The 13,944-nt window shown below is 37.5% G+C and overlaps 1 protein-coding gene across 7 annotated transcripts in view; it reads right to left on the bottom strand.

Moving 5' to 3' along the window:
* The window catches only part of OSBPL3 (oxysterol binding protein like 3), an 84,832-nt gene that overhangs the window by 27,611 nt on the left and 43,277 nt on the right, over positions 1-13,944 (bottom strand). For 5 of the 7 annotated variants that reach the window (XM_071735679.1, XM_071735680.1, XM_071735683.1 and 2 more), the window contains 9 exons: positions 9,578-9,697; positions 9,349-9,402; positions 9,026-9,139; positions 8,070-8,240; positions 4,716-4,842; positions 3,799-3,902; positions 3,567-3,659; positions 2,551-2,707; positions 118-248 (listed from right to left, as the gene is read on the bottom strand). In XM_071735679.1, the coding sequence (XP_071591780.1) occupies positions 118-248; positions 2,551-2,707; positions 3,567-3,659; positions 3,799-3,902; positions 4,716-4,842; positions 8,070-8,240; positions 9,026-9,139; positions 9,349-9,402; positions 9,578-9,697 (1,071 nt within the window). The remainder of the gene's footprint in view (positions 1-117; positions 249-2,550; positions 2,708-3,566; positions 3,660-3,798; positions 3,903-4,715; positions 4,843-8,069; positions 8,241-9,025; positions 9,140-9,348; positions 9,403-9,577; positions 9,698-13,944) is intronic. The other 2 variants (XM_071735684.1, XM_071735686.1) reach the window with 1 other exon arrangement.

Here is a 13,944-nt window from a genome sequence, read left to right as displayed (position 1 = left end):
CAGCGCTGCAAATTCTAGCACAGAACGGATACTACAGAAACAAAAATTAACTATTATAAAATTTAAAAGTAGTATCTGATGGCAATGAAGCTTGCTGGATTTCAGCAACCCACTTACGGATGTTAAGGCATTCTTCAAGCCAACTATTTGTGCAGATGGAGATGAGGATGCGTCGTGCTCCAGCATCTGCTTCACCTTTTCTCTCTCTGTAGATATGGTGCTGAAAGCTGACCTCAAGGTGAAGTAAACTGGAACCATTTTGTTAAAAGCGACAGTTAAAACCTCATACTAAATGTACACATATCAATTATGTAAAACTTCCATGAAACATCATTTATGGTGACAGAAACAAGAATTTAGGTTGAGAGATCGAGGGTAGGTTACTAAAACCAAGTAATATTAATCAAGGTTATAGGGTGGATTTTTTAGTAGGAAAAATGTTTATGGTGAATGCTACTGTGTTGACTATATTAGCCACAGTCAAAATCACTCTGATCATTTGTGACAGATGGCAACAAAGCTAACTAACCACATTTGCTCTTCACTTGCTTTTGTTCCCCAATTAGCTTGAATCTTCAGATGGTCATAACTTTATTCCACATTCCTTTAATGTGGGGGAGAAGAAGAGAACGCAGGGGGAAAAAATGAAATAGAAAAAAAATTAAATCAAAATGTAGCTATAACATATACTGCGCCACAGCTATAGGTTTAGTAGTGTCCCCACAAGCAAGTGAGCTGTGGTGTTGAGTTTTGTTATATGTTTTTGGGACAAAGAAATTTCAATTTGTTAGGTGTTCGAGTGACTCAAAGAGTCAGATCCTGAACCTCGTGAACATTATGCTGCTACTTCTACTCTTTCGTGAGTAGAAGTACCAGCCTGAAACATTCAAATCAGACAACAGACCATGCCATTTTAAGGTCCCTAGATTTTTAAAGGGGAAATGAATTTTCCTTATTTTTAAACTTTTAAGGAATGCGTATTTATTCAAATAATATTTGTTTATGCATCTAACTGGAGAAATAGAGGATTTATGAGGGCCTAATCAAGCCCTGTAATACAGTCATGAGAACTGACAATCTAAAATTTATCCCTTTACAGGGAAATGAAGATACAAAAACCTGAGCATGCATGTATGGATAGGGCAAAACCCAAGAAATCTCTGATAGCTCTGTCTTCCAATCATGCACTCAGAGTTAACCTGAATCATCATCTCTTCATTGAGTATTTGATGTAAACTAATTTACTCTTCTAAGAAATTACTGCAACCAGTTACCAAAGCTAATTCTCAGACTTTAATGTATTTGAAGAAAATTTTAAGAGTATCACAGGGCATGGAAAGGAAGATGTACTCAGTATGATCCATTTCATGTTAGCCTTTCACACGCTGATGACATGGCCAGAATCTTCAATAACCTTAAATGTTATTTAATAAGTTGTATAACTTAAATTTTCACTGAAGTACCCACGTCACATTTTATTTAATTTTTAAAATTATTATTGCTAAAACAAAAGTTGTCTTCATTATCCTTTTTTGAAAGGGGAGTGGAATGAAGCAAATTTGGAAAAAAAATCTTCATACTGTTAGTGAAATAATACTGTACAGAATTGTCCACAAGTCCCTTATACATGGGTCAATCTAACCCAATATTCCAACATGGAAATTTTAGGTAAGATGACCGTGAGTAGGTGCTTTCTTGGCTCTACTTCCTAGCAACTTTTCCAGTTGCATCCCACCTCGACTTTTTTTCTCTTTTTGGAAAACACACATCAGTTCTGACTGCAGCTGGCTTGATAAGGTTTACTACATTTCTTACATAACAGATTCAAGATACATCAGCACTGGAGGGGAAATGCAAGCCTAGAATGCTTATGGATAACATCAGCCATTATCTTGTGCAAAAGTGGACAAAGTCAATACTCCCCAAAGTCTTTCAGATATAAATGCTTAAGTGCCTTCCTCATCAGGATCACTGAAACATTTTTATTGTTTCTGGTGTGAGGGTGATGGAACAAGGCCCTGCTAATGAAAAATTATTTTGAGAAGAAACATTTTCAGCCAAGCTGCCCCTCTGGCTGCTTTACATGACTTTACTCTTTTGTATTCACTAAAAATAGGTTACTACCATAGCAACCCTTGCATCACCAACAAATGTTGACTCTGAAATACAGTGAAGAACACGGAATATACAAACATACGTGTGCTTATGCACATTTGCATGCAAACACAAAAGAGTATGAGTCTGTTGTGCTTATAGCAAATTATTTTAGGATTTATACCTTTTGTCAAAACAATGCAATCAACATTTTTAGTTGATTAGTTGACAGAAAACAAAAGGATGACCTTTTTTCAATTTAAAAAAATAAAATGTCATGATAAAGACAATTTTTTCAAATTATTCAAGATCTCAACATTTGCAGTTCCTGAAGAGAACTGAAGGAAGGGAGGGTGTTTTCTATGTTTTCTAAACATTGAACAGGATTCTCAGAAGTCACATAATTATTTAAATTCTGATTATATAAAACCACATATGCAACACAATTTCACTTACCTTTATGTGCAATGTGAAATAAGTCCTCTTGCATTTTAGTAAATTCTGATGATGTTTCAGAGCCATCAGAGTAGTTTTTCTCCTCTACAAAATCTATTGTAGATAAGTTGGGATTGGAAGCATGTAGTCTCATAGGGGCAGAAAATACTGAAGGCACCTGTAAGGATAACAGCCATTTGTGATGCTTTTACAATCTGTAAAGAAAATTTTGTTTTACTGCACCCACCTGGATTACATGCTGGAGACAGCAAAAAATGGGAAAACTGTTAATTACCAATAGGCTTTGAATCAATGACACTTGCTAAACTAAACTGTACAGAGTAGGTTTAGACTGGACATTAGGGAAAGAATTTTCACAGAAAGAGTGGTCAGACATTGGAGTAGGCTGCCCAGGAAGGTGGTTGAGTCAGCATCCCTGAATGTGTTCAGAGGTTGCTTAGATGTGGTGGGAGGGATATGGTTTAGGGGAGAACTTTCAGAGTAGACATGACAGTTGGACTTGATGATCACAAGAGTCTTTTCCAACCTGAAAGATTCTATGATTCTATGAAACTGTTGATACAACTTTGCCCAGGATACCATAATTGGAGATTTGGCAAAACTCCAAGAAACAAGCTCATTGAGAGCTGTAACACATGCTATATGATTTTTCACTACTAAGCATGTAATCACTTGGCGTCTGGATGCAAATGTGTAGAAAATTATCTGAAGAATTATCAGTACAAAATCTGTACTGATAAAAAAAAAAAAAAAAAATCAACACACAGACCCCTAAATTGGAGGCAGATCAAAAACACAAGTGAAAACCACAGCCAGTCTCCTGAAGGTAACAGCGCAGACCCTATTGCAGATATCAATGGCAACTTATTTGTGTTTTCTCTCTTATATTACCACTTAAAATGAACTAGCACAAAACACTACTTAGAAAGGATTCATATTTCCTAAACTGGTTACTCCAAGAAGTGATCGATCACTAAGATTTGGAGTAAGATGGGCATTGAGAGGACTGAATTTACCTGTAACATTCCTTTAGCCTCTTTCCCAACAACTCTGGATCGCCACCTCCTGTGTGTTCTCTTCTCCTTCTTTGGGCTTTCAAAAGGTCCAGCCTTTTTAACAACATATAGGATAAAAATAATACAGATTGCCATAAAACCAGACAAGCTAAGAAGAAATAACCCCAAATCCTAAAAGATCAAGGTGTTTTTTGGAATTAAAAACTTTTTTTGTTTTGTTTTTTGAACAAACCTGCATAGCATTTATAGCAGGCGCTGAGTATGTCCTGTGAAGAACATCCATGCTCTGTAACAGTTGGTTCATTTCCAGTAAATATGTGTGACAGTTGGAGAGCTCTGTTTTGAACAAGAGAACATTTTCAGTTGCCCTGAAGTAACAGAGAAACTAAAAGTTTTTTCTTTGTAGGTTACTTGTATATTGATTATAGTTAGCTAAGGCTTTTTGTTGACTAAAAGCACATTATTAGATGACAGAATAAAAAGCTTACATCCTTCTATACTCAAATTCAAATTAAAAATATTGAAACATATCTCTATGGTGTGTCTAATGATCATGACATTTTATCCTAGTTGTTTGCAGGAAAATGAGAAGAATGTGATAAGCATTGCAGTTTGGGAATATTTAGAGCTTCTCATGGTGAAAGTAGAAATGCGATAGGCACCAAGACTGAATTGCACCATCAGAGCTAGAAATGAGGCTCCTCTATGTTAGAGCTGAAGCTTAGTGGTAGAACTTTAGCAAATCTGTATCACACAGAGACTACCCCCAGAAAAACGATCTTCACGTTCTTAGGAAAGCACGAAAGCAGAAGGTGACTTTGAAGTGTGAAGATTTAGTGCTCCTGGAATTACTAGATTTTTCACGTCTCTTTTTTTTTTTAAAGTTCAAATTTTACTACTGAAGGTGATAATTATATATAAAAATGTACTGAAATATGTAAGTTCTGTGAAGAGGTGCCCACAATTGATACCCCAATGTCCAAAATCACTTGGTTTTAAAACCAAGTAGCCAGTTAATCAACAACAACCCCACTCTTCCCTCCAGTTTCAGAGAAAACTACCTGTAATGACTGCTTAACAGAGTAGTACTCTTGACAAAAGAAAAGCTAAGAGAAATATTAGGCTACAGTCAACTTCCTCCTCAATTACCTCTTGAGCATTTTTCCATGTCCTCAGAAGACTGTAACCAAGATGAAATCCTGGACTCATTACTTGAAAAGGAGTATGACAAGTTACCTCCAGCTGACATTGAATTCTGTTTGGTCAAGCTGCCTGCCTGTTCCAAAGAAGAACAAGTGAATAATTAATAAACAATAATTTATTGTTGTATGTACAAATTTTATACTAGAGTCCTCAAGCATGTTGTCAGACATGCTAGCAGAACTGATGTCCACAAGCAATGGAAACACTAAAGGAGCCATAAAAATCTGCTGCAAACTAAACCCTGAGGAAAGGCAAAGCTCTGCATCAGTTGCGTCAGACTGATACAATTAAAGAAATTCAGTCTGAGGAAGACTAAAGTTGGACATTCTGCTCCTTCTCCATGCTCTCCAAAGAACCCCCCGAAAATTAAATGAAACATGCACGTATTTGTTAAACCTATTTTTCAGTGAAGAAAGCAAGATGCAATAAATGTTATTCAAAAATTTTACTCAAGGTTGTATGACTTTAGCATGGGCTTGGCTTGACAGGCATCAGTACACGTGACTACACCTCATCTGGGTAAATACTACCATATCACAACATCTCAGCAACTATTTTCAAACTTCTCATTTTCAACAGTGCCAACTATCAGATGCTTTAAGAGATGCTGGCGATTCGGTACCAGAGCTAACTGAGCAGTACAATCAAGTAGATTCCAGTGGGAAGTAATGTCTACCCGTTAGTACTATCAGTTAATTCTGGCTTAGAATGCTGTTTACTTCTCTAACATGACTACAGATAATAGCCATTTAAATGGCTGTTAGTTTTAGACCTTGCTTAAACATCTATGTCAGGAAGTTGCACAAATTACATGCTTTGTTAACATAGTGTTTAAAGTAAGTTTTAAAATGTTTTCTCTTAAGTGCCACTGCATGATCACTTCAGTGGTTATGAGAAGCTAACTAAATCGTTTTGCTCTTCTCTAAAGAATACACTTTACAAACTTCATTACCTCTTGCTCAACTTATAAAACTAGTCCCACTTGAGTTTTGATGTATCTTTTAATAGCAAACATCATCTACATTGCAGTTAGTTGCCATTTTCTTAGTTGGCCTTTTAAAATTTATAATATAAGCTCTAACCTGAGTGGCAGATTAAAGCAAAATGCACTGTGTGATGTCATCCAGGACTATGTCAGTTTATATCATCAATATGCAATAGTAGTAAGCATCAATAAGCATGCTTATTTTAAAATCAATCTATGTACCTGAGCTGTTTTATTGCTACATAAGCCTGTATGAGCTGTACTTATCTATATATGTATACCCAAAAAACAGTCCCAGTACAATTAAAAGTACAATTAAAAGTACAGTTAAAAGCACAATTAACTGAATTTAAGATAAGCAATGGTATTGGCATTTTATGAACAAATTCCACATTTACCTCTTCAGAAGTCTCTCTCATATGACCAAGTTTTCCAGAATTAATATACATGAGGGGCACAAACAGGAGGGAAAATGGAAGTAGGCATTACCAAGGAACAGACCAGAGAGAGTTTGCATTGCTCCAGTTAGCAGCATAGTTTTGGGTTAAATCAGCATGGATAAGCTTTTTAGGATCCAAGCATTCCACATAAACATATGTAGCTACATAAACCTAGCTCACAACAACAACAACAACAACAAAAATGGAAAATCTGATGAAGCATTTCCACAAGGAAATAAAATGCAATGTAAATTTCAATGGATATATTTTTGTTAAAGTAACCTAACTGCTGGATTGATATCAACTAAAACCAAGTGAGGGATGGTGTAAATTGGCAAATTTCCATTTAGCTTCATCAGAGCTAAGGTGATTAACTGCAGCTTAAGAACTATCCCCTTCTATTTTTCACATGAAAATAAGTAGGGCTTCTTTGCAGTCCAAATCTGGATTAATAACTTAGAAGTGAATTATAGCCTTTCATGCCAAAGAAGAAATTGTTAGTTTTGGTTAGTTTCCTGACAGTGAGAACAGATTTTAGGTATGCTTTTGAAAGGGATTTTTTTTTTTTTTTTTTTTCCTGAGAACACTGGCATAGAGATATCATGGGATTTACAATGTTCCACTTGCCCTCAATATTTTTCTCCTTGTCTATCCCTGCTGACTTTTGGGAGAAAGAACTAAGTGACTGAAAAAGGTTCATCATTTCCTTACAGACCCAGCCTCAGAGGATCAGGGTGTCAGAGCCACAGAGCTGCTGGCACCACACAAAGCATGGGGACATCAGCTTCACAGAACAGCCCCACTACTGCAGGGTGAGTTACTGCTCACTCAGATCCCCTCTCTCTCAGACACTAGCAAGAAGATGTTCAGGCACATGTATGAGTTTGGTAAACTCATACTCAGTTGTCCTACCAAAGTAATAAACTGCAGGCACTGGAGAACAAGCCCACAGATCACAGAGAAATATAGCCAGGTGAAAGAAAACTTTAGATAGGAGGATAACAAAGAGGCAATTGCTGCTCAGAAGACACCTCTGGAGCTGACAGAAACAGCCATTTCAGTTATAGTAAGTAACACAGTATTGCTTAAAACCCCCAGTATTTTCAAAAGAGATGACTGGTTGTAAACTGGACCAGAGGAGCTTCTTTGGCTGAACATCAGCCATCCAGCGTGCAGACTGCTGAAGGCACAGAGGTTGTGTTCAGGCCCAGACACAGTCACTCTTCTATGCAAGTGCATGAAAAAGGTCACTTATGGTGTGTAACTGAGCACTTGTCAGGTCACTTGTAAAATTAACACCAACTTTAAGTAAAGAAAAGTACACTGTCAACTGGACCCATTCAGACCCTGTACCCATCTACAATTACAGTCCTTGGATTACTCTGAGTAATTCTTCTACCTCTTGGATAATTACTATATACTTCTCAGGTACACACAGTTAAGATTCATTATTGTAAAAGAGAAGAGGTTTTATTAGCTAAAGGATAAATGAAAAAGTGCTAAAGGAAAAAAAAAAACCAAAACAAAAGAACATCTATCTGAGTGCTCTTACGTGATCCAGACTGGCTTTCACCAGCAAATATCAGACAAATATTGATAGGTGTCTCAAATATTATGAGGATACTCAATATCCAGTTTACAAAGTCATCATGAAAGCATCATTTACTGCATTAAAACAATGAGACATTATTATAAAACTTAACAGCATCACAGATCAAACTGCTTGGGAGTAAATTTTACAATTTTCCTCTTGACATTTTATATGATAACTGAAAACCCACCACAAACGTCCATTATAGTCTTTACTTGATAAACACAATTCAGGTTAATTTCATCCCCGATGAAATCTCATTATCTATAAATCAAATCTATTACCTTTCTACCCGGAGCAGAATCACAGAAACCAGAGACAGAGTCCGCAGTGGTAGACACAGGGAAGAAAAGATTATTGACATCATGAGGAAACATGGAGATTTCGTTCTGACGGTACATTCTGTGATGACGAAGTTTGGCTACCCATTCATCAAACAGCTCCTGAGATTTCACCTACACAAAATTTCAGGGTTTACAGCATTCACATTCAAAATCACTAAAGAAGAAACTAAGCTATTTTGGGCTCATTAGGCAGCTAGCCTGGCTGACCTTCATTAGCAAAATACCAGGAATTTTTTTCTAACAGAGCTCTTACTGAAATGCATACTCTATGAGCTTAAGAATGACAGAAAATTAATCACAGGATAAAGCTGAGAAAAAGAGAAACTTCAGTAAGTATAGTTATGACTACGAGTAGAGAACACAATACTTAGTAACTTCTAGGTGGAAGTTGGAAGAACCAAACTTAATTTGTCTTTTCTTAATTGCCATTTTAGTCAAATTGCCATTTTAGTCAAGGTTTAGCTAATCACAAACAAATGTGATGTTGGTGATGTATTTTAAAACAATTTGTTCTACAAGGATAGATAAATCTACACATTTGACTGTGGAAAATGCTCCTCTTTGTGTTATCCAGAGGAAAGATACAACTACTGAAAATAAAAGTACTTGTGCAACAAGTGAATACTCTACTGGAAAAAGTGCTCACTGAAAAAAAGCTCTGCTTAACACAAGATCTTTGAAGTTCCTATTTAGAACAGAGTTAGAATAGTTCAGTAAGGTCTCTCAAATTGTAAGCTGTAAACCAGTCTGCTAACACTAGAAAGGAAATCATAAATGCAACAAGCAGACCTCCTAAGATTAAAAAAAAATAAATAAGGTCTTCACCATACATAAGGTCTTCACCATACACAGTTAATGTTGCTATATTGGGAGCAAGGTTATAACAATCTACATACCTTCAGATGGTATATCTGTTCTTCTGTATCCAAATCTATACATTTTGTTGATTTCTTTACAGACATGACAGAAAGTCCAACATCAATACAGCCATGAAGCTTCCCTCTCTCTATCTGCAAAAAATTAAAAAGTACACAGTCACTCTAGAACAAAGCGAAAGGATATATATTATCTGCAGAAACCACAATTTTCCCCTCTTTCCCCTGCTGTTTACAACTACTCAAACTCTGTTTCCCATTGCCAACAATATAGAATTACTGCTGTTTTGGATAAAACAGTGTTGTCACTTTATAATGACCTTAAAAGGTTTCCGATCACTTACATCAGCTTGGCATTTAGAGTACTTCAAAATCCCTCTGTCCAAAAAAAAGTATCTCTGTAATCAGAAATGCAGATAATTAAAACCAACCAAACCAAACAAACAAAATACAAAAAAAAACAACCAACAAAAAAACCCCACCAAACAAACAAAACCAAAAAACACCTACCACAATCACTCCCCATATTTCCCCCATATTTTTCAGGCTTTTGGATACTCATTCTTTTCCTACCTTGTGCCAGCCCTTCAAAGGCCATTTCCTCTTTTTCAGCAAGCAGCCCTCCTGCTTCTGTGGCTCCTGGGTACAGTTCATTGCTCCCCGAAGTCCTTCTACAATTTCCCAGCTGTCCTGCTTAAACAAAAAAATTTAAATCTAGGTCTTATTTCTTCCAAAGAACAGAACCATTAAGAGAGATTCAAGAGGATGAATATTTCAGGTAAAAAAAAAGCAACCCAGAGCCTTCTGCAGAAACATCTCATACTAAAAAGACATGTTTTGTACTTTATGAAGCAGAAGTAAAAGACATTGAAAATTAGGATCTTGTCTATAAAACTCTTTTGCCCGTATTTAGTAAACCCAAGTGTTTGGTGTAAAGTAAAAATAATAAATAAAATAAAATAGCCAGGGAAGTAACTCAAGTACTTTGGGGAACATGACAGAGTACATGAAAAATAAAAACCCTCTTTCACAAGACACACCTCTAATTAAAAGAGGATTTCCCTTTTATCACTGTCAGGAACTCTTAAATGAAAGACCCTGCAGCAACATAGCAGAGATGAGACTAAATTTCATAGTGTTTTGCAGTTCTTATTTATTGAATGACTGCTAATGACAAAGTAACATGAGTTTCAGCATTTCTGATCAGAGACCTCATGAATGAATCACCAGCACTATGAACAACAGGACAAAAAAGGACCAGTGTGAAACACTTTGGGGAAAACAGAACTGTACCAGGTAGGTAAGTATCTGCAGTCCTCCCTGCAAGATATATAGGGCAGTATTCTCACTAAAAAATCTTGCCTGACTCAAAAAAACTTTAAAACAAAACCAAAACAAAAATCAGCAATCATGCTAGCTGTGCTGTATTTGATTTCTGTGGCAAGGTTTTGGTAGCAGAGGAGCTACAAGGTTGGCTTCTGTGAGAAACTGCTGTAAGCTTCTCCCATGTCTGACTGACCCAATTCCAGATAGCTCTAAGATGGTCTCACTGCTGATGAAGGCCATCAGCACAGGTGGTATATCCATCATCAGGGAGGGGACAAAAATAAAGCATAAAAAAGTATAACTGCAGCTGGAGAGAAGAGTGAGAATATGAGAGGAACAGCTCTGCAGACACCCAGGTCAGTGAAGAATGGGGGAAAAGAGGTGCTCCAGGAGCCAGAGCAGAGATTCCTCTGCAGCCCATGGTGAAGACCTTGGTAAGATAGATTGTCCACTTGCAGCCCATGGAGGACCCCATGCCAGAGCAGGTGGATGCAACTGAAGGAGGCCAGGACCCCATAGGAAGCCCATGGCTCATGGCAGGACCTGTAGACCCATGGAGAAAGGAGCCCAGGCTGGAGCAGTTTTTTTGCCAAGACTTATGACCCCATGGGGGAGCCAGGCTGGAGCAATCTGTTCCTGAAGGACTGTACCTCATGGAAAGTACCCACTGCAGCCATGTGTGAGGAATGTCTCCTGTAGGAGGGACCCCACACTGGAGCAGGGAAGAGTGTGAGGAGGAAGGAGCAGTAGAGACAACATGGGATGAACTGACTGCAACCCTATTCCCTATCCCATTGTGCCACTGTGGGGAAAGAAGGTAGAGAAATGAGGAGTAAAGTTGAGACAGAAAAGAAGGGAGGGGTTGGGGGAAGGTGTTTTTAAGATTTATTTTTATTTCTCATTATCCTACTCTGATTTGATTGGTAATAAATGAAATTAATTTTCCCCCAAGTCCAGTCTGTTTTGCCCACAATGATAATAGGTGAGTGATCTCTCCTTGTCCTTATCTGGACCCATGAGCCTTTTATATTATTTTCTCTTCCCTGTTCAGCTGAGGAAGGGACTGATAAAAGGGCTTTGGCAGGCACCTGGCACCCAGCCAGAGTCAGCCCACCACATGTGCTCATTTATCCACCTCCAGAATCCTTAAAACTCACCCCTAGAAACCAAGAAAAAAAAATTACATCAGGTAACATGCTCAATAATGGAATAACAAGACATAATGGCAAACTGTCTTTGAAAAGATGATCAATAAACAACTTAAAGAATGTGATCTATTTCACTACATTACTGGCAGCACTCCACTGTTTTGTTATTGTTTTCCTTGAACCACATTTCAGAGAACAAACAGGAAAGCTGGAATGCCAGCATTGCACAACAGGCTGCAAGCAGTAGAAATGTGAGGCTGAGCAGCTCCTGATTCAGCACCCTACAGACCCTACAGTGAAGTTCTGCTACCTGAAGTTAAGTCAAAACTGCAATTGCCTTAAGTGAAATTATTTTCATGGGACACATTTGGTGCCACTACAGGTCTGGGTTATAACCTGGTCAGTTCTGCAACAAGTATCTTCTTTACTCCGTCCATCTCGAGGGATGTTTTTACAGCTACTTATATACCAGTATCTCTAACCATCATGAAATCATATTTTTCCTACTGAAAACCTAAAGCTCCAGTCTGTATTTTTTATTTTTAAAAAATCATTCTTACTACTTTGGGACTTGCTCAACAGTCACAATAATCACGAACCTTTTCCTGCTTCAGGGTAAAGTGCTAAGATAAAAGACCATAGAACAGAGAAGTTACTCATGGATACCATGAGTTAGTGGGCTGAAGGGACAGAAGATCTTCTAGGCTGTCTCAGACATAGCAGCCTAATGCCAGCTGCAGCACTCACTGTGTTGCTACAGATGTACAGCACTGGTCCTTCACAGGGTGAAGTTGGCAGAGTATGAAGCAAAGAGCCAGCCTGTGCTGCAGTTTGACATACATTCAAGTACAAATACAAATACAAGTACAAATACTCCCCTTTTGCTTCCCCTCCCCAGCTGTTCTGTTTGGGGTTTTTTTTTTTTTGACAGAACCTTCCAGTCTACAACCTTGAAAGTCAAAAGGAAATGACGCTTCGCACCTCTTTTGCCATAGGTATATTACCACACCAAATAGTTTCTGTAGTGGTCTTGGATTTCTTTCTCCTAGTAAACATTATTTATTAACCATTATATAATAAAAAAAAGATTCTGACTGTTATGATGACAGTGCAGTCTCATTAAATATCAAATACAGTGTAATTCTACAATTTACATTAACAAAGAAACATCTGAACCTACTGCTGCTTGAATGTCCACATGTGGATAAAGTTTCATTTCCTCAGAAAATATGATCTACTATATAAGAAGATCAATATATATTGATCAATAAGTCAACATAAAAATTAATCTTGACATTTGCCAATTTCAAATTGCAGAGCTGGAAAAAGGTAAACAGTTAAACAAGGGAGAAACCTAATGGAACTATGAAAGATAATTCTAATTAAAAACTACCAGGAGCATCTGTAAGAGTAAGAAAAATGCTGCATTTACATTTTTGTTTGTTTTCTCTTGGAATTAGCCAGAAGAACTTAAAAGCTGTTTTGCCTGATTACTAAACCAGATAATTCCCTTGTATTAGCCAAAATACATTAAACTGCAGTACTCAACTTTTCCACTAAGAATTAACCTGATAGTCAAGACTAGTGAACAGCAGATAAATTTCAGTATTCCAGTGTTACACTTTGCAGAGTGACTTACTTAAACTTTAGATAAAGTTTTCACAGACTTTGGTCAAGCTTAAACATAATACATGATTGATAGAGTGATCTGCTTGTAGGAGACAAACAGGAAATTGAGCACAATCCAAACAAACAAGAATTCAGATTAACTTTTCCACAAGCTTAGAAAGCAAGGGACTCCTGAAGTGAAACTGACCCATGCTACATCCAGCATACGAGATGAAGAGAAGGAAGCAGCTCAGAAATTGCTCATCCAGTTGTACCCATCTAGAATATACACAGTGTCAAATAATTCTGAAAACTTTAAGTACAGAGCACATCCTGGCCTGTATTACAACTCAAATTTTGTCTGCACCTCTCCTGCAGCCCAGGAACAAGGTATCTCCCATATCCCAAAGTCCTATTTCTCACAGGCCAAGAAAGTGCTTCCACAATTAAAAAATGTAAAAATGGGAGGAAAGTCTGAAGTGGAAGCATTTCTTCCATCGAGTAGGTCCAATGGCCTGCCACATTGTGGGTAAAGGTAACACTTCAACTGCAACCTTTACATATAGGTAGCTTTAGTTGAATTAGAAATGGATCCTTTTAGAAGTACAAGACTTTAATTAACCAAGTTAACCAAGGAACGGCAAGGAATAGTTCAGAGAATTAACACCTTGGGGAACTGCTGGATATGTACATGGTATAGCACTGCAGTGACAGCACCTAATCCTCTTCCACATACATCTGTCCAGAAGAATCCACATTTTCCCACTTGAATCCCCAAATTCCCACATTTTTCAGAACACTGCTCCTGTGACTCATTTTGGATCCGTTTGCTCTTGGCCCAGACCCTACAGGATCTGT

Source organism: Heliangelus exortis, chromosome 2 (assembly GCF_036169615.1).
Source record: "Heliangelus exortis chromosome 2, bHelExo1.hap1, whole genome shotgun sequence".
In the NCBI taxonomy this organism is placed as follows: Eukaryota; Metazoa; Chordata; class Aves; order Apodiformes; family Trochilidae; genus Heliangelus; species Heliangelus exortis.
The sequence above is the reverse complement of the archived record's forward strand: the minus strand, read 5'-3'. Positions and strand labels throughout refer to the sequence as shown.